General features: G+C 47.4%; 1 protein-coding gene across 5 annotated transcripts in view; it reads left to right on the top strand.

The window, feature by feature from the left end:
- LOC138751914 (sodium channel protein type 1 subunit alpha-like) overlaps nucleotides 1-27,764 on the top strand; it is a 299,966-nt gene that overhangs the window by 102,155 nt on the left and 170,047 nt on the right. For all 5 annotated transcript variants that reach the window (XM_069914861.1, XM_069914864.1, XM_069914862.1 and 2 more), the window contains exons 12-13: nucleotides 9,936-10,109; nucleotides 17,253-17,609. In XM_069914861.1, coding sequence (XP_069770962.1) covers nucleotides 9,936-10,109; nucleotides 17,253-17,609 — 531 coding nt within the window. The remainder of the gene's footprint in view (nucleotides 1-9,935; nucleotides 10,110-17,252; nucleotides 17,610-27,764) is intronic.

Raw genomic sequence — 27,764 nt, 5'->3', positions numbered from 1 at the left:
TTTCAGCCTTCCTCTGGATGAAAAAGTTCTGCAATACATCCCCTCTAAACCCCTTTCTCCTCCCCTCCCTTACCCTGAACTTATGTCCTGTCATTGTGGACACCTTTATGTTTGTTTCAAATTATTTATCACATTCCACCTAGTGCAGGGAGAAGGGTTCATCTGTGATCAGTACAACGTTCACGTTAAGCAGAAGAGTACAGTTTACTGCGTTAAAAACAAGTAATAAAACATGAATGCAGAACAGATTTGAATGTTAAAAGCATAGATAAGATAGAGGTAGGTAAGACATTTCCATTGGTGGGGGAGACCAGAACTAGGGGATATAGTCTCGAGATTCAGGGTAGTAGATTTAGGATGGAGATGAGGAGGAACTGCTTTTCCCAGAGGGTGGGGAATCTGTGGAATTTGCTGCCCATTGAAGCAGTGGAGGCGACCTCAGTGAATATATTTAAGACAAGGCTGGATAGATTATTACATAGTAGAGGAATTAAGGGATATGGGGAAAGGGCAGAAATGAGCCCATCATCAGATCAGCCGTGATCACATTGAATGGCGGAGCAGGCTCGATGAGCCGACTCCTGTCCCTAGTTCTAATGTTCTTAACTTATGAGAGGGACTTTCTCTGGAGAAAGCAGCTCACTGTCTGCACTAGCTGTGCCCCTCCTAATTTTATATGTTTCTATTGTTCCCCCACCTCCAGCCCTTCCTCAGCCGATTCTTTTCAGTCTCTTCTCACAACAGAACTGCCCCATCCCAGGCAACGTCCTGGTGAATGTCCTCCTCTGCCTCTCTCGTGCAGTCACAGTGTGGCGACCAGAACCGCATGCAACCGTGGCCTCTCTCATCCTGAGTTGAAAATAATTGCTAGCCATCGTGCGGGTTGAGCTACAGCACAATGTTTGGTTTTGCCTGCTATCCAGGCAGGTCAGCCTGTAGGCCGTGAACAGGCCGTGCAACAATGAACACCTGGTGTTTCAGTACAACTTAAGTGCAGTGCAAAGTGTCAGGGTTGTCTGCCAGTGAGCTCAGGTGAGAAACACGCATGGAGATGTGCCGTGTGGACTTGTGCTGAGGCACGACTCTGTAAGTACTTGAGGGATCAGGACATGCTTTTTCCACCCAGGGGAGTCTGTGAGATTCACCAGGATGTGGCCTGGATTGGAGGATATGTTGTATGAAGCAAGGGTGACAGAAATCGAGTTTTTTTTCTTTGAGGTGACGAGGGCCTTCAATAGGGTAGATGACCAGCACCTTTCTCCGAGTGTGATAATAGCAAACACCAGAGGACGTCTGTTTAAGGTGAGTGGAAGGAAGTTTAGGGAAGATGTCAGGGGTAAGTTTTTTTTTACACAGAGAGCGGTGGGTGCCTGGGATGCATTGCCGGGGGGGGGAGGGGGTGGTGGTGAAGCCTGGTACAATGGGGATGTTCAAAAGACTCTTAGACAGACACATGCATGTAAGAAAAATAGAGGTTATGGGTGTGAGGTAGGGAAGGATTAGATTGTTGTGGAGTAGGCTTACATTGGTCAGCACAGGATTGTAGGCTGAAGGGCCTGTACTACAGTGGAAAATTCTCTATAACTGTGCTCAATATTCACAATTGTCTGAGATCCACGGAACCATAGAACCCGACAGCACAGAAACAGGCCGGCGCTTCGTCCAATCTAGACTGTTCCCGGACCATAGCCCTCCATACCCCTCCCATCCATGTACCTATCCAGATGTTTCTTAAATGTTAAAATTAATCCTGCATTTACCACTTCAGCTGGCAGCTCGTCCCACACTCTGTGCTTGAAGAACTTCCTCCTAATGCTTTCTTTAAATGTTTCTCCTGCGCCCTCACCCCATGCACTAGGCTTCCCTAGCTCGACGCAACATTGTGGGCCGAAGGGCCTGTACTGTGCAGGAATGTTCTATGTCCATGGCCTGACCTCTCAAAGCAGCCAAGTGTCGGTCTTATTTAAGCAGCTACTGGGACTGGGGACACTCAACTTTTCGAGTGTGAACTGAGTGGTCTGAGCCGTTAAAGCACTGAGGCAATCTAATCTCGTCCCAAGATGTGCGGCACACTGAGATACGGGTGGCAAGAGGCAGGCGTGTGATTTAATAGCACTTTAGCAGCCTCTCCTTGAGCGGGCTGTAATGAGGCCAGCGAGCTGATTTCATCTGGGTCCCCACGAGCGAGATAGGGGGAGGGCAGCCATTCAGTAAGATTTCCTCTGCTCCATGATCCTCCACCTCTTGCAGCATAAAAATCAGCCAGTCTCAGACGTGAAAGATCCAGATCAAGAGAATTCCAATGATCTGCCTTACTCTGAGCGAAAAGATTCCTCCTCATCTCCATTACTCCTTAAAATGGCCCCTTATTCTGTAGCTCTGCCCCCAGATCTGGATTACTTCCTCTCGTGGGGTGGGGGGGGGTCATATTTCAAGTTCGAGTTTATTTATCGTCCGATTGTAACAGTACAACCTGACGGTTCTCTGGTCGGTGGTGCAAACGGACATGCTGACAAAGCACACATAGAAACGACACATAGAACCTGTATACAGTAAAAAAATCCCTGGTATCTGGCACCTATGGGGATCAGTAGATGCCGCCTAAGTGAATTTTCCGGTTGCTTGAGATCATAGCGAACTAACGGCGAGCCGCGCCGATTTTATTTTTTACCTGTTTATTTTACATAATTATTTTGCCGGTTGCCTGAGGCTGGCGGTTGCTGGAATCCCAGATAAAAGGAGTTGAGTCACGGGGAGCTGTTTTAGCGACTCTCAATATTCTCTTCAGACTTGTATCTAAGAGTCTGGAGAGACTCAGCCGGTCAAACATTGTCCTTTATGTAGCAAAGACACACAACCGATGTTTCAGGCTTGATCCCTTCATCAAAGTATGAGAATGTGCCGATGCGCATCAGAATAAAAGAGTGGGGGTGGCAGGAGATGTTAGGTAAAGAAGGAAGGGAGGGGGGGAAAGAACTGGAAGGGCAGGAAATGGGGGAGTGGGAAAAAAAGGTGAGCAGGTTTAATGGAGAGCAGTGAACTCAATGTACGTGCCATGTGGCTGGAGAGTGCCCGGACGAAAAATAAGGTGTTTGTCCTCCAGTCTGTGGGTGGTCGGGTGGGACAGTACATAAGGCCTTGGACAGACATGTGAGCATGGGATTGTGATCCAGAATTGAAATGGTTGGTCAGAGTCCTAGACACGGAACAAGCACAGCTTGTAGACTTTGGCGGGAAAATAAAATTGAACAAATGTTAAAATTGTGAAATAGTATGGATAGTGTGGTTCAGAGAAAGCTGGGAGCAATTTAAAATCAATCCTGAAGAGTCATTTTGCAGCAGATGGGACATTGTCCTTCGTCGCTAGATGGATTGAATTTAAGAGCAGGGAGGTCACGCTGCAGCTGTATAGGGTAATGGTGAGGCTGCATCTGGAGTATTGTGTGCAGTTCTGGACTCCTTCCTCGAGGCCTTGCAGGCGAGGCATAGCTGGTTCACCTGGGGTCCACAGATGGTGGAGAATTGGGGGGGGGGCGAGCAATGCACAAATATGCTGGAGGAACTCGGCATCCATGGAAAGCAATAAGCCGCCAACTTTTCAGGCTCGAGCCTTGCTTCAGGAACGTTAAGCTCCTGAATAAAGAGGTGGGGGAGGGGGAGCGACCTAGGGGTGGAGCACAGGCCCCCAGAGTTAGGTAAACGCTGGGGGGGAGGAGCTGTAACCTGCCGGATTGTGGAGCCCCAGGAAGGTGGGTGGACCATAATCTGCTGGAGGAACTTGAGTGGCATCAGTTGGAGGGAATGGTCAACGTTTCTATCTCTCAGCCCTGAAAATGGTGGTGTTGCCGGAGCTGCTGTCACGCCAGTGCTGTCGCGGTCCTGCGGAGAGCGGAGTCCCAGTGCTCCTGTGGGGTCCAACTGCTGTCAGCTTTGTACAGACTTTAAGCGGCTAACAGTGGTTTTATTTAAAAATACTGCAACTGTGGGGACTACGCCCAAGATGGCGGCGTCTATGATCAGCGGCAGCCACGAGGTGTTACAGACTTTGGGGAAGCAGAGGACTAGGACAGGACACCAGAAAACGGGGAGATCACCCAACACGCCCCATCCCCCAATTGAGAGGAAACAGAGGAGTTGAACTATGGGGCAGTGACCATGGCGGTGGGCCTCTGAGGGGCTCTGAGACTGAAGAACGCACCGGCAGTGGGCTGTTGGCAACTCAAGGTGAGGAACTCGCTCAGGCTGTGGGCTGCTGGCGGCTGCGGTCGAGGGATTCACACCAGATTGCGGACTGCTGGAGACTGACTCAGGACCAGCTGTCGGAACTGGGATGCGAGAGGGCACTGGAGGATTCCTGACTGTGTCGGTTCAGATCTGGAGCTCGGGCTGCCGATGGATTGGATTGGACCCTGTGTGGCCGCGGACGCTTCAGGCAGTTTCTGCCGATGGCGAATCTGTCTCCCTTATGGCGGACCAAAGCGAATTTCATGTAATATGGCACATGACAAAAAGTTGAATCTTGAATATTGGCCAACCCATTGATTTCCTCCCACACATTGTGTTTAGCTTCAGATTCCGGTTCGAGATGGAGCCATGACATGATCTTCCTCTTCCTACCAAGCGATAATGCAGGACTTCTTCATGATTGCTTAAAGGCAGTGGGAGATTTGTTCACTCACAAAATAAAAAAAAACAGATGGTACAGATCCAAAACAAAATGCTGAATCTTCATTTGTATGGTGACGATGAGTTTATTGTCATGCACATTATCCAATGTACATGTGCACTGGAATTACGCTGATAAAGCGCTCCAGCCCGAAATGTCAGTTATCTACCTCTGCCTTTGCTACATAAAGGACACTGTTTGACCTGCTGAGTTTCTCCAGTGCTTTTGTGTCAGTATTTATGACCATTTCCACCCCTGGATACTGTCTGACCTGCTGAATCTTTCCAGCAGTTCTTTCTTTGCTGAAGTATCCAGCATTTTGTATATTGAAGTTTCTCACAGAAACAACGTGTGTCGCTGGGATAAATGTGGGCCAGGATGCTGGTGAGATCTCCCTTGTGCTTCACCTGATAAGGCCTTAGGACATTGGCATTGACAGGCGCATGTAGACAGGGCCTCCGTTCACAACAGACGGTGTCTGACAGCACAGTGAGGGACAGATGAGATTTTGGGCTCACCTCATGAGTCACTAACATATGCCTTTCTTGTTAATGTCCCTGTCTGATGGTGCCTGTGGTGTGTGTATAGCTCTATTTGTGTGTGTGCATCCATATATGTGTTTGTGTGCAATCTATGTGTAATCTTTGAATCTGTCTTATGTGCTTGTTCCTGTCACTAAAGGTTAAAACCTTGTGTTTTTGATTCTTTGTTAACTTTGAGCCTGTCCCTTTAAGAAGGAGTATTGTTTATAGTGTTACCATAGTGACTAGGACATAATATGTCCAAGAGTTTGCATCTCATCCTTCGACGGACCATGAAGGAGACGTGAGCTCGAGATACTTCTCTTTGAATTCGTCTTCTATCATTTTATTTTGTCTTATTTCCTTTTGTATATCCCTTTCGTTGAATATCGTTATCTCTTTAAATATTCCCAAATGTTTATTCAATGTTATGAAAATCTCAGTGTGAAGTTGTGCAAAATGTTTATCTGTTTTATCAACGAATTAAAGCTGCATCTATAAAGTTTGGTTTATTGGATTAATAAGATAGTAATTCGGAATATCATCCCCATGTTTCCTTGAAGATGGCACAACTTGAAACTGGGAAATACTAGAACCTGGAAAGTGTCACCTATACTGTTCATTTACTATACGTGTGCTTTAGTGTGAGCATTTCTGCATGTGTTTGGTGCGTGTGCACGTGCGCATGCATTTGTATGCATGCCTGTTTTTGTGTGTGTGTGTGTGTGTGTGTGTGTGTGTGTGTGTGTGTGTGTGTGTGTGTGTGTGTGTGTGTGTGTGCGTGTGTGTGTGTGTGTGGTGAGATGTTACATCTTTGCAGTTATACTGTATAGCTGTGCACGGTGTACACCTGCATTTAAAACGAAATGAGAATGTATTGTCATATCCATCATTACAATGTACAGAAGTCCTGGCATTCTTGCTGGCTGCAACTATACAAGTCTGTAAAGTAAATTACCACACGAGATGAAAGAAAAATATTCAAGGAGAGATAAAAATTCATAGTCGCAAAGAAAAATGATGTTACAATCGTACAGGTTGGGACGTGCTTGCAGGTGTGTGCCCACATATTTGGCTGCTAATTCCAGGCGAGTTGCTTTCCTGTTCACCCGTTCACTGCGGTAAACCCAGTGTAACGCCAGCAGGGTTAAGGAGGTGGGAAGCGGGCAATTCTCTAATTACAAGCACGAAACTGCTGAATGCCAGGGAGCTCACAGTGGGAACTGTAAACGCGGCCCAGCAGGTCGGTTTGAATTTTATTATTTCTCTCACAGGGGAGCAGAAATGAAAATGAACGAAAGTGCTTGAGGGCTCAGCAGCCTTTCATCTCGTACGATGGGCATGGGTGTTGTCTGCCTTCAGTCACGTTTAGAGCATTGAATACGGGGCCCCACGGGTTAGCGTAGCGGTTAGTTCAATGCTGTTACAGGACCCGAGTTCAAATGCAACGCTGTCTGTAAGGAGTTTGTACATTCTCTCTGTGTCTGAGTGGGTTTCTTCCGTATGTTCTGGTTTCCTCCTACCCTTCAAAAATGTACCCGGGGTTTTGGTCAATTTGGTGCAATTGGGAAGCATGGGCTCTTGGGCCGGAATAGGCTTTTGCTATGCTATAGGATTAAATTTAACAGGCCCTTAGAACATAAGAAACAGGAGCAGGAGGTGGCCATTCGGCCTGTGGAATCTGCTCCACCATTCAATAAGATCATGGCTGATCTGATCATTCACTCAACTCCACCTACCTGCCTTTTCCCCATATCCCTTCCTTCAATTTTTATGTAAAAATCTATCTAACTGAACCTTAAATATGTTTAATGAAGTAGCCTCAACCGCTTCCCTGGGCAGAGAATTCCACAGATTCACTACTCTTTAGGGAAAACAATTTTTCCTCATCTTCTACTCCCTGACTCTTGAGGCTGTGTCCCCTAGTTCTGGTCTCACCTACGAGTGAAAACAATTTTCCTGCCTTTATCTTGTCTATCCCTTTCATAATTGTACATAAGATTTCCTCTCATTCTTCTGAATTGGAGGGAGTATAATCCTAGGCGATTTAGTCTCTGCTCGTAGGTCAACCCCCTGCATCTCCGGGATCAACCTGGTGAACCTCCTCTAGGCTGCCTCCAAGGCCAGTAAATCCTTCCTCAAGTATGGAGTCCAGAACTGCACGCAGTACTCCAGGTGCGGCCTCACCGGTACCTTGTATAGTTGCAGCATGACCTCCTGCTCTTGAATTACTCTTGCGATGAAGGCCAATATTCCGTTCTCCTTCTTAATAACTCGAGGTACCTGCAACCCAACATTTTGCGTTTCATGCGCAAGCGCTCCCAACTCCTTCTCCACAACAGCATGCTGCAGTTTTTCACCATTTAAATGATAACCTGTTCTTCTATTTTTCCTGCCAAAGTGGATGACCTCGCATTTATCAATATTGTTCTCCATCTGCCAGACCTTTGCCCACTCACCTAACTTAACTATATCCTTCTGCAGCCTCTCCACATCCTCTGTACAATTTGCTTCAGCCCACGATGTTGTGCCAACCTATGTAAACCACAACAATCTCACCCTTCCCTACCTCGCACCCATAACCCTCTATTTTTCTTACACATATGCCTGTCTAAGAGTCTTTTGGATTTCCATATTGTACCAGGCTCTACCACCAGCCCCAGCGATGCAATCCAGCTACCCACCACTCTTTGCGTGAAAACACTTACCTCTGACATCGAAAGCAGTGTATTATTCCAAAACAAAGCAGGCAGATATGGAGTGATGGAGGAATTGTGGGTGTGGATGGGGAATGCAGGGGAAACGGTGGAGATTCTTCACAATGCTCAAAAACACTTGAGTATGAAAAAAAATGGAACGTATGGGACGTGAGAGCCAGCCTTGGATAACTCAGGAAATAAAACACATCAAATTAAAAGAGAAGTAGGAAACTGGAAGATTTAGAAAACTGAAAAGCAACAAATGATGTTGAAAGTAATCCAACACTAAATGTAAAAACAGATGGTAAAACTCCTTTTATTGTTTTACAAAGCAGAAACAGGTGGCTAAAGTAAACACAGGTCCCTCCACCCAAGGATCCAGCAGGGGCCGCATGGTTGGTGTAGCGGCAACAGACCAGGGTTCGAATCCCACGCTGTCTGTTTGTACCTTCTCCCCGTGACTGCGTGGGTTTTCTCTGGGGGCTCTGGTTTCCTCCCACCCTTCAAATTTATATGTAAGACAGGATTTTTGCATAGTAGAGGAATTAAGGGTCATGAGGAAGGGGTGGGTAGGTGGAGCTGAGTCCATGGCCAGATTAGGGCGGCGTGGTTAGCTTAACGCTATTACAGTGCCAGTGACCGGGGATCGAATCCAATGCTGCATCTGTGTGGGATTCCTCCGGGTGCTCCAGTTTACTCCCACCCTCCAAAAATGTCCAGGCTTTGTAGGTCATCTAGGGTATATGGGCTGCGCAGGCTTGTGGGCCAGAACGGCCTGTTTCCGTGCTGTATGTCGAATAAAAGATTAATCGTGATCTCGCTGAATGGTGGAGCAAGTTCAACGGGCTGGATGGCCAACTCAATAGACAATAGACAATAGGAGCTGGAGTAAGCCCTTCGGCCCGTCGAGCCAGCACCGCCATTTTACAGATCATGGCTGATCACTACCATCAGTACCCCTTTCCAGCCTTATCCCCATAACCCTTAACTCCTGCTGCAGTTTATGTTCAATTGCTTGTTGAGTGGATGTTGTGGTGGGGGGGGGGGGTGGTTAGGAATGTGATGGGGGTGTGGAAGTGACAATTTAAGAGGCCAATCATTTGAAGCTTATGGTTTGTTGTCACCTGTAAAGCTTGGTTTGGCGGATAATGATTGGTTTGACGCAGCGACTCTTAATCTAACAAATACCTTCACTGATTCGGTGAACAACAAGCATGCAATTCATACAAAAGTTTCTCTTACTTTTCCCAAAACAGTCGAAGTATAGAAATGGTAATATGTCCGATTATAGTACTTGCCGCTGGCCAGCCCGATGAAATCTCCATGTTTCCGTCGTTCGGTGAATCACTTCCACGATGGTGGGTCTCCGGGGGTTTTGCTGTCCTTCTCCCAAATTGTCCATCCTTATACTTGTCCAGATCAGACCAACGGTTGTGGTTTGATTTAATTGGCCAAGGGTCACCTGGCCAAAACTGTGCACACATTTTCTTTGGCTCTGACCCAAGGTTACAAGACTTTGTGGCTCTATCACCCTCAAGGCTGCCTGAGTACTTGTTCCAGTGGCCAACCATTTCAATTCCCCAGCTCATTTCCATACCATCATGTCTTTCCATGGTCTCATGCACCACAGACTGAGACCACCCGCAAATTGGAAGGGTATAGTGTTCTATGTAAGGAATGAATCTGTGAGGAGCAACTCCCATGAACATGGGACCATTCTTCTTGTGGAGCATGCTTAATCTCTGAAATTCTCTACCTCGGAAGCCGGATTGTTGTGAAAGAGCGGGAAATTGAAGGGATGGATCTGGCAGTGAAGAGGAGTTGGGGTCTGGGGTAGATCAACCAGCGTGCTTAATCTCTGGAATTCTCTGCCTCGGAAGCCGGATTATTGTGAAAGAGCGGGAGATTGAGGGGATGGATCTGGCAGTGAAGAGGAGTTGGGGCCTGGGGTAGATCAACCATGAGCGGTGGTACAGGTTCCTGTTGTCTTGTGTGTTTGGTCAGGTTGAACCTTTTGCCAGACTGATGCGACCTCTTCTTTTCCATCAGGTCTTCACCGCGATCTTCACGGCTGAGATGGTCTTGAAGATCATCGCCCTGGACCCCTACTACTACTTCCAGCAGGGCTGGAATATCTTCGACAGCATTATCGTCTGCCTCAGCTTGATTGAACTGGGCCTGGCCAAAGTGGATGGCCTGTCAGTGCTGCGTTCCTTCCGACTGGTACAGTGTGTTGTTTCAATGTTACCTCCCCATGCTTGTGAGCCCACTGCTTTTACCACATCCCAGCTCTCCAACGCCCACCCTCCCCTCCCTCAGGATAGGATTAGGTCGAATGGTCACCCATTTCGGGCTACGATGTGAAGACATTTCTTCCTTTGCTGGGTTCTGAACCCATGGGGGTCTCTATGCCAAGGAGGCTGCAGTGTCTGAGTCACTGGATTGCAGAGAGTTGCAGGCATTAGAGCCGCAGATTCACAGATCCAGCGACATGGGTTTGGTCCGGAGGTCAGGTGCTGTCTGCATGGAGTTTGCACACCCCCCCCCTTCCCTTGACCATGTGGGATGAAATAGACCAGGAGATGGCTTTGTTGACTACCTCAGCTCTGCCTGCTGCAACAGCATGGATTTCCCAGTGGCCCATTTCAATTCCCATCCCATTCCCTTGCTGACATGTCTGTCCCTGGTCTCATGCACTGTCATTCTGAGACCACTCGCAAATTGGAGGAACAACACCTCTGGGCACCCTCCAACCGGATGGTATTAACATCGACTTCTCCAGTTTCCATTAGAAATCCCTCCCTTCTCTCCTTCCTCCAATCTCCTTTCCCCTAGCGCACACTCTTTCTCTTTCTCTCTCTGTCTTTCCTTTTCCCTCTCTCTCTCTTTCTTTCTTTCCTTTTCCCTCTATCTCCTTTCACGGAACCAAAATCAATTCTTACCTCTCCTCTTGTCATATCCAATCCATACCTTTTGTTGGTCTGGACCCCTCCCCTAGTCATTCTTCCCCCTTTCTTTTGCTTTCCGCAGGCTTTAATTCAAATGCCAGTATTTTTTCGATCATTCCTTGAAGAAGTGCTCAAGGCCAAAACGTCTTTACTTCCTATGGACGCTGCAAGACCTGCTGAGTTGCTCCAGCGGTTCTGTGTATTGACTGCAATCACAGCATCTGCAGAGTCTTGTGTTTCACCATGCTTTTGATGGACAGTGAAGTAGGCTTAAGGGGTTCTTCTTTTGATGGACAGGAGAATCTGATTAGGCTGGGCCTTTGTCCACAGATCAATAGGCTGTGTTGGAGGGGGAATGGAGGGATAGGAGGGAGGGAACAGGGGGTGTGTAGGCAGGCTACTTTCTCAATGGGGAGCAAATTTGAAAATACCCAGATGCAGAAGGACCTGGGAGTCCTCGTGCAGGACTGTCTGAAGGTAAACTTGCAGGTTGAGTCGGTGGTGAAGAAGGCAAGTGCAACGCTGGCATTCATTTCAAGAGGAGTAGAATACGAGGGCAGGGATGTGATGTTGAGGCTTCATAAGGCAGTGGGGAGACCTCACTTGGAGTATTGTGAGCAGTTTTGAGATCCTCATTTAAAAAAGGATGTGCTGAATTTGCAAAGAGTTTTAGAGGAGGTTCACATGTATGATTCCAGGAATAAAAGGGTCATCTTCATAAGACCTTTTGACAGCTTTCGTCCTGCATTCGTTGGACTTTAGGAGAATGAGGGGGGATCTTACTGAAACATTTAAAATGTTGAAAGGCATGTGTGATGGAACACTGTAATACTTGCATTGAACTGGTTGGCCCGCCCCTGATACTGTAACTCCTCCCCCTCAGGTCCCTAATAAAGGTGGTATTGCCCAATCCCCTCCCTCAGTACTACCTTGGAATTGGGCCAACGGCATGTAAGAGGTGACTGTAGGTTTATAGTGATTCAAGCCTGTTAATCTCGACCTGGTCTGTCGGGTCTAAATGATGGCACTACAGCAAGGACAGAGTAGATGTTTCCCATGGTGGACACAACTTCAGGATTGAAGGATTGAAGGACCTCCTCTTAGGATAAAGATGTGGAGAAATTTCTTTAGTCAGTGGGTGTTAAATCTGTGGAATTTGTTGCCACAGGCATTTGTGGAGGCCAGGTCATTGCTTTTATTTAAGGCAGAGATAGGTATGTTTTTGATTAGCCAGGACAACTAAGGTTATGGGGATAAGGTCAGGCAGTGGAGCTGAGTGGGAATGAATGAGCTCATGAAAAAATGTCAGGGCAGGCTCGATGGGCTGAACAACCTAGTTCTGCTTCCATGTCTTATGGTCTCAATAATTATGAATGGGCACTGTAGTGTAGATTTGATGGGGAGATCAAAACCCAGGGCACACAAAAAGATAGTTACTGGTAGTTGACCTTCAGTTATGGGATAGTACTGGGTCTCTGGTGGATCCATTGAGGGTGGAAGATTTCTCAAGAGTTGGAGAGCCCTGCTCTGTATTACCCTATAATTCTTATCTATGGTGGACAACCTTGGATAGGAAAGGGATGGAGTGATAAGGTATCAGTCAGCAAAGAAGCGATGGGATTCAGAGTGCTCGCCAACAGCAGTAGGTTCCTCTACCGTGACATCTACCAGTCAGTGGTAGACTTGGAAATCTGGTGACTGTTTCCAACGTGCAGAGATGTGGCCTTCTGGAGTCATGAACTTTGGATTCTAACTGGAAAAAAAGTAGTATGAGCAAAGGATTTGGTGATCGAGTTAGATGAGCAAAGACAACCGATGCTGGAAAGCTAAAGTAATTCTAAATAATTGATTCAATGAAAGTTTGGTCAGAAAACTAATACCTGCCTCATTGTATAAGCTAGTTTCTGAGACAAATCAAACAATTTTCCCTCGTTCACAGAGAGAATGGTTGAAGAGTGAAAGGTAGAGGTAGGTAGATCGCGAGAGTCTAATGGATATAGTGAAGAGAGGGAGAGAGAGAGAGAAAGATATTGATAAATAGAGGGAGAGAAAGTGATACAGTAGAAACAGGTAAGTGCTGAAGGAACTCAGCAGGTACCTTCATACCATGATGAAGGGTTCAGGCCCGAAACATTGGTGATATATCTTTCCCTCCGATGGATCGCTGTGCGACCAGCTGAGCTCCTCCAGCACTTTTGCGTTTTTACCACAATCACAACGTCAGCAGATCTTTATGTTTTATAGAACATTGAACTTTACAGCACAGTACAGGCCCTTCAGCCCACGGTGTAGTGCTGACCTATATAAATCTACTTAACATCCTATTTTGCTTGCATCCATGTACCTGACTCAGGGACCTTTAAGTGTCACCCACCGCTCCTGGCAACGGCCTCTCTATGGAAAAAACCTATCCCCAGTCTTTCCCCTTAACTTTGCTCCCCTCACCTTGTACATATGTCCTCTGGTGTTTGCTAGTCTCACCCCAGGAAAAAGGCGCTGGCTATCCACCCTATCTGTGCCTCTCATAATCTAGTAGACCTCTTTAAATCCCTCTCATCCTTCTTCGCTCCACAGAGAAAAGCCCCAGCTCTGTCAACCTTGCCTCAGAAGACACGTTCTCCAATCCAGGCAACATCCTGGTAAATCTCCTCCGCACCCTCTCCAAAGCTTCCATATCCTTCCTGTCATGACATGAACACAATACTTCAAGTGTGGCCTAACCAGAGTTTTATAAAGCTGCAACATTACCTCCCGGCTCTTGAACTCTACGCCCTGACTAATGAAGGCCAGCGTACCACAAACCTTTATAGCTACCCCATCACCTGCGCGACAACCTTGGCCGATTGTGAGAAAGTGAGGTAAATGAAGTAAACATTTCTGTATCTATCTGCCTTCTGATTGGTTTGTGTCCAAAAGGATTAATGCCTGCATATTGACAACACTCCAAGGGATTTCACTTGAGTGCATCCTTAAAATCTTCTTAATACTAAACCGACTTTAACATCTTCATATTTTTATCTAATGACTGTACTGTGAAGTGTCTTGGGATGTTGCCCAACCTTAAACGAGTGAGAGAGCGTCAGGCTGTTGAAGTAGGGAGAAGGGCTCATTTGTTGCCTGAATAAAGATGCTATGGAATAGAATGGCATAATTTTTAATTTGCTAAGACGGGCAGGTTAAAAGAAAGTGCTAGTTCTGTGCTGAAATATGTTTTAAACCGAGCTGTGTCCAAATTTTTGTAAAGAAGTTGTTTCCATTTTCTGAGAAAGTCTCTCTCCCACAATCTCTAAACACAGATATTGCAATACACAAATGGACATTTGCCCGTTATTCTACCCATTCACTGGTCACCAAATTCTCTTACCTGTAGACGGAAGAAAAATGGTCATCTGTGTTGCTGCTTTGACCAATAGATTTAGTTTATGTCTGATTAAAAAATGGTGAGAAACTATACACCAGAATTGTTGTAATGTCAGCACTGTTGTCGGTGCAGACCCGGGAGAGCAGAGACATAGCTCTGCTCCAAAGGCTTCGGCAGCCTGGTTCTAGTGGAGCAGAGAGGGTTTAAACAACCTGTGAAAGAAGTCACAGGCCTACATCCAAGATGGTGGCACCTGTGCTCGGCAGCGGGTCACGAGGGGTTGCAGACTCCGGGGAAGCGGCGATGCAACAATAACGGGGAGAGCACCCCCTGTTGAGAAGGGGAGGCAGAAGGAGATGGCCCTGCAGGATGGTGGACCAGCAAGGGGCTCAGCGGCTAAGGGACCTGCGCAGGGTGCGGGCGATCTTCAGTCGGGGGGGTGCCCACAAGGTATGCGGGCCGCTGGAGACTGGCTCATGGGGACCCCGGGCATCGGAGCCGGGAATCAAGAGGGTGTGCTTGGCTGCTTTGTAACTCCTGTAAGTGGGGTTCAGGCCCAAATCGCCATTTATGAATCTTTACCTCCAATGGACCCGGCTGAGTTCCCCCGGCATTTCTGTGTTAATCCTGCGACTTATCCAACAAAGAGAGGGGTGGCATGATACATAAAACAACCTGCTGGAGGAGTTCAGCAGGTCAAGTGGCATCTGTGAGTGGAGAAAGGCATTGTCACTGTTCCAGGTCATAACCCTTCATCACAACTCACATGTTAGAGTCATACAGGGTAGAACTGGTCCTTCAACCCAACTTGCCCATGCCAACTACAATGTCCCACCCACACAAATGCCTGCATTCGGCCTATATCCCTCTAAACCAGTGGTTCCTATCCTTTTTCTTTCCATTCACATCCCACTTTAAGTAATCCCTATGCCACAGGTGCTCTGTGATTAGTAAGGGATTGCTTAAGGTGGGATATGGGTGGAAAGAAAAGGTTTTAAAAACCACTGTTTTAATCGTCCCTCATTGACTCGTTATGTGCATGGTCTCAGAACTCCGAAGGAAATGGGCCAATGACAATTTTTCTCAAGCCAAATATTTCAGTAACAATTGGGTCCAGAGGAGAGGTTCTCAACCTTTCCTTCCCACTCACATCCCACCTTAAGTAATCCCTTACTAATCACAGAATACTTAAGGTGGAATGCGAGTGGAAAGAAAATGTTTAAACCCATCCTTTCCAAACAGTTCTCAAATATTGCAATGGCACCTCTGGCAGTTCATTTCACACCCCTCCCCCCCACCCCAGCCCCTCCACCCCCCACCCCCCCCCCACTGTGTAAACCTCAGGAATCTGTTAAATCTCTCAAAGATTTGTCAAAACAACAGCACAGCTCTCCCACCTCACCTTAAATCTATGTCCTCTGCTTACCAATCCCCCTCCTCTTTCCACCTATCTTTCCCTCTCATGATTTTGCACGCCTCGGTAAGATCATCCTCCTGTTCCCCCAGAAGTAAAGCCCTAGCCCGCTCAACCTTTCCATGTAGCACAGGCCCTGCCATTTGCACCCGCAAGAGCAGATGTGAATGGCAGATCTCCTTCCTTGAAGGACGGAATAAACCAGGCGGGGATTTTATCTCCAGGCAGTATTCCTGATAGCAACTCGTTCTTGGTCCAAGTTTGCTTCAGACTTGAATTCCTGGAAGCCTCTGGATCAGTGGTCAGGTTTCTTAATTCTAGTGGGGTGACGACCATTTGATTATCACACTTCTTTAGAGGTTACTTCGAGCTTTTGCCTTCCAACCCCACAGCCAGGAGGCCACAGTGCAATGTTCTTCTCTGTAGATTTGATGATAGACTTCATACCATCAGTCATTCACTGGCAATGTATTGCAGAGTCAAGAGATTTAAGTGCAACAGAAAGAAAATATTAAATAATTCTTTGCTTCATTGCTCATAAGAACACATGAAATAGGGGCAGGAACATCTAGCCCATCAAGTCTACTCCACCTTGACCAAGATCGTGGCCGTGGACCCAGCGCCATTTACCTACCTTTTCAAATTACCCTTAATTCCCCTACTCTGCAAACATCTATGAAATTGTGTCTTCAATATATTTAATAAAGCAGCCCCCACTGCTTCCCTGGGCAAAGAATTCCACTCTCTGAGAGAAGCATTACCTCCTCATCTCCATCTCCCTGAACCCTGAGACTATGTCCGCGAGTTCTAGTCTCACCAAGGTAGAATCAACTTTGCTGCTTCTATTTTATTCGTTCTCTTTGTAATTTTTATCTCTCTGTAAGATTGCCTCTCCGTTTCTCTAAACTACAGCAAATAGTGTCCCAAGTGACTCAATCTCTACTCACAGCTTAACCCGCTCATCTCCCGGTGAGCCTTTTTATAAGAAAGGAGACCAGAACTGTACACAATCCTCCCAGTGTGGCCTCATCACTACCCCTGTCCACAACAACACCGTACAGGCCCTTCACCCCTCAATGTTGTGTCGACCCATAGATATTCCTATCCAAACTTTAAACCCTTCCTTACCTTGTAACCCTCTACTTTTCTTTCAACCATGTGCCTGTCTAATAGTACCTTAAATGCTCCTACTATTCCAGCCTCCACCACCACACCTGGCAAAGCATTCCAGGCACCCACAACTCTCTGTGCAAAAGGCAGACATCTCCCCTGAACTTTCTAACCCTTCACTTTGTAGTAGAACCTCCCGGCTCTTAAATTCAATCGCTCCAGCAACGAAGGACAACATCCAATTTGCCTTCTTGATAACCTGTCACACCTGCAAACCAGCCTTTACGAGATTTATACATACCTGACGGAGGACCCCGGGCAGAAATTTTACTCCCCCCAGATGGTGCGTGACCTACTGTTTCTCCAGCACGTTTGTGCGCTGCTCTCCCAGGGGTCTCTGTACAACAGTACACTGTAATCTTGAATAATAATCTGTTGCCCTGTTTAATTTTCTCCTGCTCATTCTGTTATCGTTATGTGCTGACTAGTTAACTCCCGTAGGACCTTGCCTCACTGCTCTTTGTGTCCTGCAGCTCCGAGTCTTCAAACTGGCCAAATCGTGGCCCACCCTCAACACGCTCATCAAAATCATTGCCAACTCAATGGGAGCCCTGGGGAATCTGACCCTTGTCCTGGCCATCATCGTCTTCATCTTCGCGGTGGTCGGCATGCAACTCTTCGGCAAGAACTACAACGACAGCTTCTGCAAGAGCTCGAGGGAATGCCAACTGCCACGATGGCACATGCACGACTTCTTCCACTCCTTCCTCATCGTCTTTCGGGTTCTGTGCGGAGAATGGATCGAGACCATGTGGGACTGCATGGAGGTGGCCGGGCAGCCCCTGTGCATACTCGTCTTCATGCTGGTCATGGTGATTGGAAACCTGGTGGTAAGGCTCGAAGAGCAGTGGTGGTCCCCCTCTCACTTCCCGCGGTGATACCGACCTTCCCCAAGGTGCACACGCTGTGTGACTTCCCCGCTCACATGCGGGTCATTCAGCCCGACTATTAACATTAAAGATAATTATGGAAGGTGATGGGTTATGTTACAGATGTTCAATTGTTTAAATTTAGACATATAGCATGGTAACAGGCCATATCGGCCCACGAGCCCGTGCCGCCCAATTTACACCTAATTGACCTTCAATCCCCGGTATGTTTTGAATGGTGGGAGGAAACCGGAGACCCCAGGGAAAATCCATGCAGACCTGGGAGAACGGGCAAACTCCTTACAGACAGCGCGGGATTCAAACCCTGGTCCTGATTGTTGGCGCTGTTAGTGCATCACGGTAACCACCCCGCCAATCGTGTTGCTCTTGGGTATGATGGGTACAGATAGAGTAAATCCATTGAGGTTGGATGAGGTTTTAAAAAAACCCCAAGGTGCCTGGGGTAAGGGCGCTAGGAGAAACATTTAAAGAAAACATTAGGGGGAAGTTCTTCAAGCACAGAGTGTGGGACGAGCTGCCAGCTGAAGTGGTAAATGCAGGCTCAATTTTGACATTTAAGAAACATCTGGATAGGTACATGGATGGGAGGGGTATATGGAGGGCTGTGGTCCGGGTGCAGGTCGATGGGGCTGGGCACATAATAGTTCGGCACAGTCTAGATTGAATGAAGGGCTGGCCTGTTTCTGTGCTGACGAGTTCTGTGGCTCTTTTTAGACCACAGCCAGAATATTGAGCGCAGTTTTATAGAACATTCTAACATAGTCCAGGCCCTTCAGCCTAAAATGTTGTGCTGACCCATGCGAACTGACTTCACAACAATCTAATCCTTCCCTACCTCACACCCATAACCTCTATTTTCCTTACATCGTGTACCTAAGAGTTTTTGGAATGTCCCTATTGTACCAGCCTCCACCACCATGCCTGGCAATGCATTCCAGGCACCACAACTCAAAATTGTGCTAAAAAAACTTACGCCTGACGTCTCTCCTAAACTTTCCTCCATTCATGTTAAACAGATGTCCTTTGGTATTTGCTAGTGACACTCATAGCCTTATATACCTTATATACCTCCATTAAGTCACTCCAAAAAGAAAAGGCCTAGTTCTGTCAACCTTGCTTTGTGTGACATGCCCTCCAATCCAGGCAATATGCTGGTAAATCTCCTCTCCAAGGCATCTACATCCTTCCTGTAATGGGCAGCACAGTTAGTGCAAAGCCTTTACAGTGCCAGCGATTAGGACCGGGGTTCGAATCTCGCGGTGTCTGTAAGGAGTTTGTACATTTTCCCCAAGTCTGCGTGGGTTTTCCCCAGAGGTTCCGGTTTCCTCCTACGGTTCAAAATGCACCAGGGGTTGTAGGTTAATTGGGTGTAAATTAGGCAGATTGGACTCATGGGCTGAAATGGCCTGTTACCGTGCTATATGTCTAAATTTAATATGAGGCAACCAGAAGAATTCCGTTTGGTTGAAGCAGGATACTTATTCTAAAGGATTTGAAGCTACCTATTTTCTCCCACTCAGTGACATTCATGTGGCCACGGGTGTGGACTCTGCCCCCTCTTCTGAAGCCAGTGATCATCTCCTTCATCTTATTGGCACTGAGAGAGAGGTTGTTATCTTGGCACCAGTGCCACCAAGCTTTCATTCTCTCTCCTGTATTCTGTCTTGTCATTATTTGTAGTATCGTTGACAGATTTGATGATAAAGTTGGAACGGTTTGGCCTCACAGTCATGGGTGCAGAGGGAGTACTTTCAGTGGCTGGGTACACATCCTTTAGGAGCGCCAGTATTGAGTGCGATTGTGGAAGGGTTGCTTCCCTTCTTCACTGACCGTGGTTGTTAAATAGAAGTCAATGATCCAATTGCGGGGGGCGGGGGGCACACGACTGAAGGCTAGATACTAAGGTTTGAGACGATGGCAGAGCTTTTGACTGTGAACCATTGTCTAACATGGGTGTCCTTGGCATACAGTTATTTTAGGGCCAGGGAAGAGCATTGTGGATGGTGGGCACAGAGGAGTGGCTCAAGGCTAACTGGGAAGCTGGAGTTGCTATGAAAAAGTACGTCATGATAGGAGATGTCAGGAGTCATTTTGGCCTGTGGTTGAGCTTTTCAGTACTGCTTTGAGAGAACATTACAGCCTGTCAGCTCCCGATGTCGTGCTGACCTACGTCAACCTTCCCTACCTCACACCCGTAACCCTCCATTTTTCTTGCAAGCACGTGGCAATCCACGAGTCTTTTCAATGTCCCCATGGTACCAGCCTCCACCACCACCACCCAGCAATGCTTTCCAGACACCCACCACTCTCTGTTAAAAAAAAAACATTACCCCTGATGTCACCCCTAAACTTTCATCCCCTCACCTTTCCTCTAGTATTTACTACTCTCACCTTGAGTAAAAGGACCTTGCTGTCTACCCTTTTGTCCTCAGTTTGCTGCAGGATTTTACCCTAAATGCCTGACAAGATTTTGCCCTGAATGCCCAGCAGGATTCCCTGCAGGATTTTGCCCTGAATTCCCTGCAGGATTTATTGATGCCCCTTGTTTCGGTTCCCTATAAATCACTTTGTCTCCCACATGAAACCCTTTCATAATTATTAAAACACCTGTCCATCCACTCCTCATCCAAACCTTTTCTGGGGACTTAAACTCTCGATTCTCATATCATTTATTGTACATGTTTTCACGGTGACTGAATGTAAAATACAGAACATTACGCCTCAGTATAGGCCTTTCAGCCCACAATGTTGAGCCAGCCCATATATACCTACCAAAATACAAAATGAAACCCTCTCTACCCTGTAACCCTCTATTTTTGTTCTTCCTTGTGCCTAAAGGCCCTTTCATGCAGTGAAAGAGCCTGACTGTAAAGGTGGAGATTCTCTGCCCTTTCGTCGGGAGACTTAACTCCATTAATGCGCGTGGCAACTGTTTAAGGCATTGGTGAGGCCAGGTTTGGAGTATTGTGTTCAGTTCTGGTCTCTAAATTATAGGAAGGATACAGATAAGGTGGAGAGGGTACAGAGAAGATTTACCAGGATGTTGCCTGGCTTAAAATACCTAGAGTACAGAGAAAGATTGAAGAGGTTAGGACTTTATTCACTGGAACGCAGGCAGTTGAGAGAGGATTTGATAGAGGTGTTTAAAATTATGAAGGGAATAGATAGACTAGATACAAGTAGATTCTTTCCCCTGAGAGCAGGGGAGGTTGAAACAAGAGGACACAAGTTGTGGGTAAGGGGGCAAAACTTTAGGAGAAACATTAGAGGATACTTCTTCACTCAGAGAGGGGTGGCTGAATGGAATAATCTTCCGGGGGAAATAGTTGAGGCAGAGTCAATTCTTTCACTTGAGAGGAGGCTGGATAGGAGGGGGTTGGAGGGTATGGGCGGAGAATAGGTGGGGAGATCTAGTGGAGTTGTTTGAGTGAACCGGCATGGACTTAAAGGGCCAAGATGGCCTGTTTCCATGCCATAAACTGTTATGTGGTTATATGGTGGCCGGCTCCAAGGCGCTGACTGCAATCCCTCTCAGGGAAGGATAATTGGTGGAGCGCTGAATTCTGTTGTCTCACATGAATGTACAGCCACTGTAAGTGTCTGGTTAAATGCGGGGTGATAGGAACATAGGAAGTAGGAACAGGAGTAGGCCAAAAATGGCCCATCGAGCCTGCTCCGCCATTCAATACGATCGTGGCTGATCTAATTTATGACCTAACTCCACCTACCTGCCTTCTCCCCATATCCCCTAATTCCTCAACCCGCGACCCATCTCCCCACTCGCCTCTCCCCCTCCATGACTCCCTCAAGGTAGGGCCGGGGCAGGGGTAGCTGGCAGGAGCCATCAGGGCAGAGGTGGTTGGTGGGGGCCATCAAGCAGGGGCGGCCAGTGCGGGCTGTGACAGCCCTGCCAGCTGCTCCGGCACCTCACCGGGCCGCTTTGGCCTTCGGGGCCACTCGCCTGCGGCTCAAAACACGGCAGTACGATGGCCGTCTTCCCTACCCATAATCCCCCATGCAGCTGGAACTGTTCTGGGAAAGAGAGAGTGGTTCCAGCTGCATGGGCAATTATGGGTAGGGAAGATGGCCATTGCTCTGCCACGTATTTATGACAGGTGGCGATGCGCTACGGCACCAATTTCCACACCTCCGTCGGCTCTGGAGGGTGCTATGAGGTGCTGCTCGACATGAATGCGAAACAGGAACAGCCTTGTAGGGCACTTGTAGCCAGCCTCCAGGTGGAAGCCTGACATGAAAGGGCCTTGAGTCTCTTAAATGCCCCAAATGTTTTAGCCTCCACCACCACCCCTGGCAAGGCATTTCAGTCACCCACAACTCTCTGTGTAAAAACATACCCCTGATGTCTCCCCTAAACTCCCTTCCCTTAACTTTGTACAGATGTTCTCTGGTGTTTGCTATTCCTGCCCAGGGAAACAGTTGCTGGCTGTCCACCCTATATATGCCTCTTAGAATCTGGTGGATATTAATCCACCTCTCATACTTCTTCCCTCCAAAGAGAAATATCAGCTCTGAGAATCTTGCCTCACAAGACTTATTTTCCATTCCAGGCCACATCCTGGTAAATCTCTTATCCTTCTCCAAAGCCTTCACATGTTTCCTATAATGAGGTGACCAGATTTAAATACAATATTTTAAGTGTGGTCTGACCAGAGTCTTATAGAGCTGCAACATTTCCTCAGGGCTCCTCAACTTAGTCCCTTGAATAATGAATCCCAGCCTACTGTGGGCCTATCAACCTGCACAGTGGCCCTCTTTTTTATATAAAAGAAACATGTCTCATCTTTTAAAGACCTTCAGTGGAGGATGTATCATGGGAATTAGTTATAAGCATGTGCTGTTGCTCAGGTGAGGCAGAAATTGTGCGTGTGTGTGTGTGTGTGCGTGTGTGTGCGTGTGTGTGTGTGTGTGTGTGTGTGTGTGTGTGTAGGGTCTGTGTGTGTAGGGTATATTTGTGTAGGGGTGTGTGTGCATAGGAGTGAGTGTGTGAGTAGGTGTGTGTGTAGGGGAGGCCTATGTGTAGGGGCATGTGTGTGTAGGGGAGGTGTGTATGTGTAGGGGCGTGTGTGTGTGTAGGGGCGAGTGTATGTAGGGGAGGCGTGTATGTGTCTGTGTGTAGAAGGTGAGTGTAAAGGAGAAGTGTGTGTGTGTGAGTGTGTGTGTGTGTAGGAGTGAGTGTACCCACCCCTTCACCTATCTCCATAGCATCTGCATATGTGATGACAAAGCCATCAATCCCATTATCAATTACACACATGTGGACCGCCACTCGTCACTGGCAGCCAACCAGAAAAGGCCCCCTTTATTCCCACTCCCCTGCCAATCATCAAATATTCAATCCATGCAGGTACCTCTTCTGTAATCCCATGGTCTCCTCTCTTGTTTAGCAAGTCTTATGCGGAGACTGAATTTTAAATAGGTTCTGGCATTTCCTGTTAACAACCATTTCCATCATTGAGAGGCTCTTTGTTTAAGCAAGAGGAGATGTGGATTCAGATGGCAAACTCCTGCTGTTGAACCAAACTAGTCACAAACACCTGTAGGTCGCACACAGAGGCCTGGTGCAAACCTCAATATGGACCCCCACCCCCAATCGCACCCCCCCCTTTCATCACTAAGTCCATGAGTGTGGGACATCCCTGCCAACCCATCAGTGATCCTCCAGCTCTAACCATTTCAATGGAGAGAGTGGTTAGCTCAGAGAGGGGAAGTTGTTAACCCGAGGACCATAAGACACAGGAGCAGCATGAGACCATTCGACCCCACCATTCCATCACGGCTGACTTACTCTCCTTTTCAATCCCATTCTCCTGCCTTCTCCTTATAACCCTGGATTCCCTTCCTGATCAAGAATGTATCTACCTTCATCTTAAATATCCCCACTGACTTGCCCTCCACAGCTGTCCACGACATTGAATTCCAAGGGATTCACCACCCTGAAGATAAATAAATTCTCCTCCCCTCTGTTCTAAAGGGATGTTTTTGTATTCTGAGGCTGTGCCGTCTGGTTCCAGACTCCCCGCCATAGGAATGGTTAAGGTGAGAGAGGAGAGATGAAGTGCAATAGAGACATTTAAAATATTCTTCGAATGGCACATGGATGTAAGAAAAATAGTGAAAGTTGTGGAGAAGGTTTATATAGGTAAGCACATCCATTGTAGTCGAAAGGCCTGTTCTATGCTTGCCGGGCCAGATGCCCTACTCCTGCTCCTAGTTCTGTAATTATGTAATGTTCCATGATTAGACATACTCAGGAAGGGCCCAGGTCCAAAACACTGATTATCTATGAATCTTGCAAGACTTGCTGAGAGCCTCCAATATATTGCACCAGGCCCTAGCATCTGCAGTTTTCCGCATTTAAGCCTACCAGGTTAGGCCTGTTCTCTCAACCAGTGGGCCATGGCCCGATGGTGGGCCGCAATGTGTCTTCATGTGGGTCTTTGAAAATGTTAAAGAAAATACTTTAAATTAGATAAAGACGTGTTTCTTTCAGAGCTGCCTTTGACTTGAAACTATTGCTCCGTCATTGCCACGAGTGGGCCATGGCATGTTAGGCCGAAATGCAGGTGGGCCTTAGACTGAAAAAGGTTGAGAACCACAACTGGTAAGCTGTCCCAGGCCTTGATGGGGAATCCCTAAAATTTGGCATGAACTTTCACGGCACACTCCGTGTGACGCACTGTGGTAGCAGCAAGCAGACACAAAGCATAAAAGACTGTGTACTACAGGCTTTATTCTGCTAAAAGTCTGTACACACCAGTTTCAGCTGTGGGGGCTTCCGAGTGACTGGCTCAGGAGGGGCCGGCTCAGGCTTATTTTCTGGTCGGCTGATTGACAGCTGGCCAGGTGGAGTCAGCTCCCAGGTGGTCCTTCTGCAGGTACTGAGATCGTCCCCTGCAGTAGGGTAGGGGTCGTATCACCATAAACCCAAGCACTCCAAATCATCTAAGGTTTTCCAAACCATTCAAGGATCTGATATGTAGCCACAGGATTTGTTATGGCGCACGATCCCAGGACTCAGACTACAATCCTTCAATTTATGCTGGTTGCCAAGGACTTGGCTTGGATTCCAAGCCCTCCCTACGCTCCCTGTGTAATTCCCTGAATTGGTGGCACAACTTCCACACAGCTCTGTGTTTTTGCCCAAGTTCAGAAGCAGCCAGCCAGAAAGCACAATGGAGGGAGGAAAAGAGCCACCTGCCTTGGTCGTAAGAATGACTTGCTGGCCCAATGAAACCCCAGCAACTCAAGTGCGAACTGCCATTTATTTCAGGCAACCAATTTCTTTTTTAAACAGAACCTTTTCTTTTGTCCCAAAAAGCAGGAAGCACTTTGGCTCAGTGCAAGCCTTCCGCTCCGGGACCTGTGGGGGGAGGTTGTCACCTCAGATAATCGCTGCGACAGTAGATGCCAAACTAGCTGGCCCTGCGGCTGTGCCCGCTGCTCTGGTTGACAGCTGTCCCTGCTCCAGAGCTCTGCATTTAATCTCTGTACCAATCACCGCAGAAGTGCCCCAGCCAGAGCAAAATTACATTTTCAAATCTCTTTAACAAGGAGCAAATCACTACATGCATACTCAAAAGGCCAAGTGAGTGTTAGATTGGCTCGGTTGCTTCCACTCAAGTCTCCGAGTCACGGGGTCCTCACTCCAGATGCAACGATAATAAACATGTGTCTATTGTCGTACAAGTTGCACAATATGCATTTTTTTTTAAAACAGCTTGGTCACGCACGGGCCCTTCCAGCCCTCGAGCCTGTGCCATACAACTGACCATGTTTTGGAGGGTGGGAGGAAGCCGGAGCCCTTGGGGGAAAACCACGCAGATGGGGTGGGGGGGGATCGTATAAGCTCCTTACAGATTTGAACCCCGGTCATTGGCGTTGTGCTAACGGCCTCGTCAACCAGTTGCCGCTCAAATCGGGTGCAAAATATGCACCACAATTCTTCCTGGCCGCAGCCAAGCAAGTCCTTAGTGAAATTTTTAAAAACCACAGTCGAATACAATAAATACAAAATATTCAGTTACCATTATGTAAGACAACAAAAAAAAGTGGCCTTGTGGTGTCAGACAGTTTATGATTAAGGTTGTAATAGGAGGTTCAAGAGCCTGGTTGCTGCTGGGGGGTTAAAAAACCCTTTCTTGAACCATGATGATATTGGTTTTCAGGCTTCTACACCTTGGATACACTCTAGTAATTGGGCTTGTGGAGTTCAGGGACAGAGCAGCATTGCTTCTATTTCTTTGGGCCCAACTCTTTAAGTGGGGAATTAAAGATCTTTCCGTCACAGGACCTCAGTACCTTGGCCAGTGGTCTACAAGCAACTGCACACAATTAGGGGATGCAGACCCAAGATCTGCAGGGAGTACATTTCAGAGAATTGAGGAAGAACTGCTTCTCCCAGAGTGAAGCGAATCTTTGGAATTCTCTGCCCCATTAAATACACTAATGCTGTCTCATTCAGTGTATTTAAGACGCAGTTTGATTTAATTTTGATAGTGGAATAAAGGTTATGGGTTAGAGGTAAGGCTGTAGGTCCCAAAGATATAGGAGCAATGATAATAGATTGGGGCGTAATGGTTAGTGCAATGCCTTTACAGTGCCAGCGACCGGAATTCGAATCCACCACAGTCTGTCAGGAGTTTGTACGTTCTCCTTGTGTCTGCGTGAGTCTCCTCCAGGTGCTCTGGTTTCCATCCACCCTTTAAAACTCATTTGGGGTTGTAGCTGTTAATTGGGCAGCAAGGGCCTGTGGGCTGAAAGGGCTGTTAGATTGTCCATTCGTCCCATCGAGCCCACTGCGCCATTCATAAGCTGATCCGTTCTCCCACTCAGCCCCACTCCCCTGCCTTCTCCCCATATCCCTTGACACCCTCACTATGCAGATACCAATCAATCTTAGACCCAACGACCTGGCCTCCACAGCCTCCCATGGTAGCAAATTCCAGAGGTTCACCACTCTGGCCAAAGAAATTCTTCTGTCATTGGAGCTGAGCCCACTTACCGTCATGACCTGACTGAATTAAAAAGTAAAAACACAATGGGGAAGAAGCTCAGCAGGTCCTTTATAGAGCAAAGTTAAAGATACATAACCAATGTTTTGGGCTTGAACCCTTCAACAAGGGATGGAAAAATGTTGGCAGGCACCCAAATAGAAAGATATGGGGGAAGGAGCATGGTCACATAGGCAGGAGGTAATAGGGAGGGATGGCTAGGTGAATAGAGAGGGAAGGGGTGGGGAGCTGAGGGAAAGAAGACAGGGGGACAGCAAGGGAGGGGGGAGAGGAGAGCCGGTTAGGAAAGGCTGGGAAAGTTGATGTTAATGCCATCTGGCTGGAGAGTGCCCAGACGGAAAATTAGACATTGTTCTTCCAATTTGACCTACTGGGGACAAGCCATGGCATCAGCTCTCTGGCACAGAGTCTGGTGCTGTGGCCAAGAAGGGAAGGGGGGAAAAAAAGGCGAGGGATGGTGATAGGGGATTCCACAGTTAGGAAGACAGATGAGAGGTTCTGTGGAGGAGAGATGGTGAATTCCAGATGGAATGTTGTCTCTCTGGTGCCAGGGTCCAGGATATCTCAGATCGAGTTCATGATATTCTTAGGTGGGAGGGCGAGCAGCCAGATGTCCTGGTCCATGTAGGGACCAATGACAGAGGTAGGAAGGGGGAGGAGGTCCTGCAAGGGGATTTCAGGGACTTGTGTTGAAGAAGAGGGCCTCCATGTGAGGTGATCTCGGTATTGGTGGAGAGGTTAGAAATAGGAGGATAAGGCAGCTTAACATGTGGCAGAGGATGTGTGGTAGGGAGCACCTTAGGTTTCTAAATCTTTGGGCTCTGTTCCAGGGAAGGTGGGATCTGAACTGGAAGGGGATTAATATCCTGGCAGGTAGGTTTGTTAGCCTTGTCCCAAAGGGTTTAAACTATATTTTCAGGGGAAGGGGAACCATGATGTAGTCAGTGAGGAGAAGAATAAAGGTCATGCAAGGACTACATGTACAGATAGAAATCAAAGTTTTGTACGTGATAGAAATTTTCTCAGCTGTATTTATTTCAATGCACAGAGTATTGTTCATGGG

This window comes from Narcine bancroftii, chromosome 1, assembly GCF_036971445.1.
Source record: "Narcine bancroftii isolate sNarBan1 chromosome 1, sNarBan1.hap1, whole genome shotgun sequence".
Lineage (NCBI taxonomy): Eukaryota > Metazoa > Chordata > Chondrichthyes > Torpediniformes > Narcinidae > Narcine > Narcine bancroftii.
This window is presented reverse-complemented; position numbering and strand designations above follow the sequence as displayed.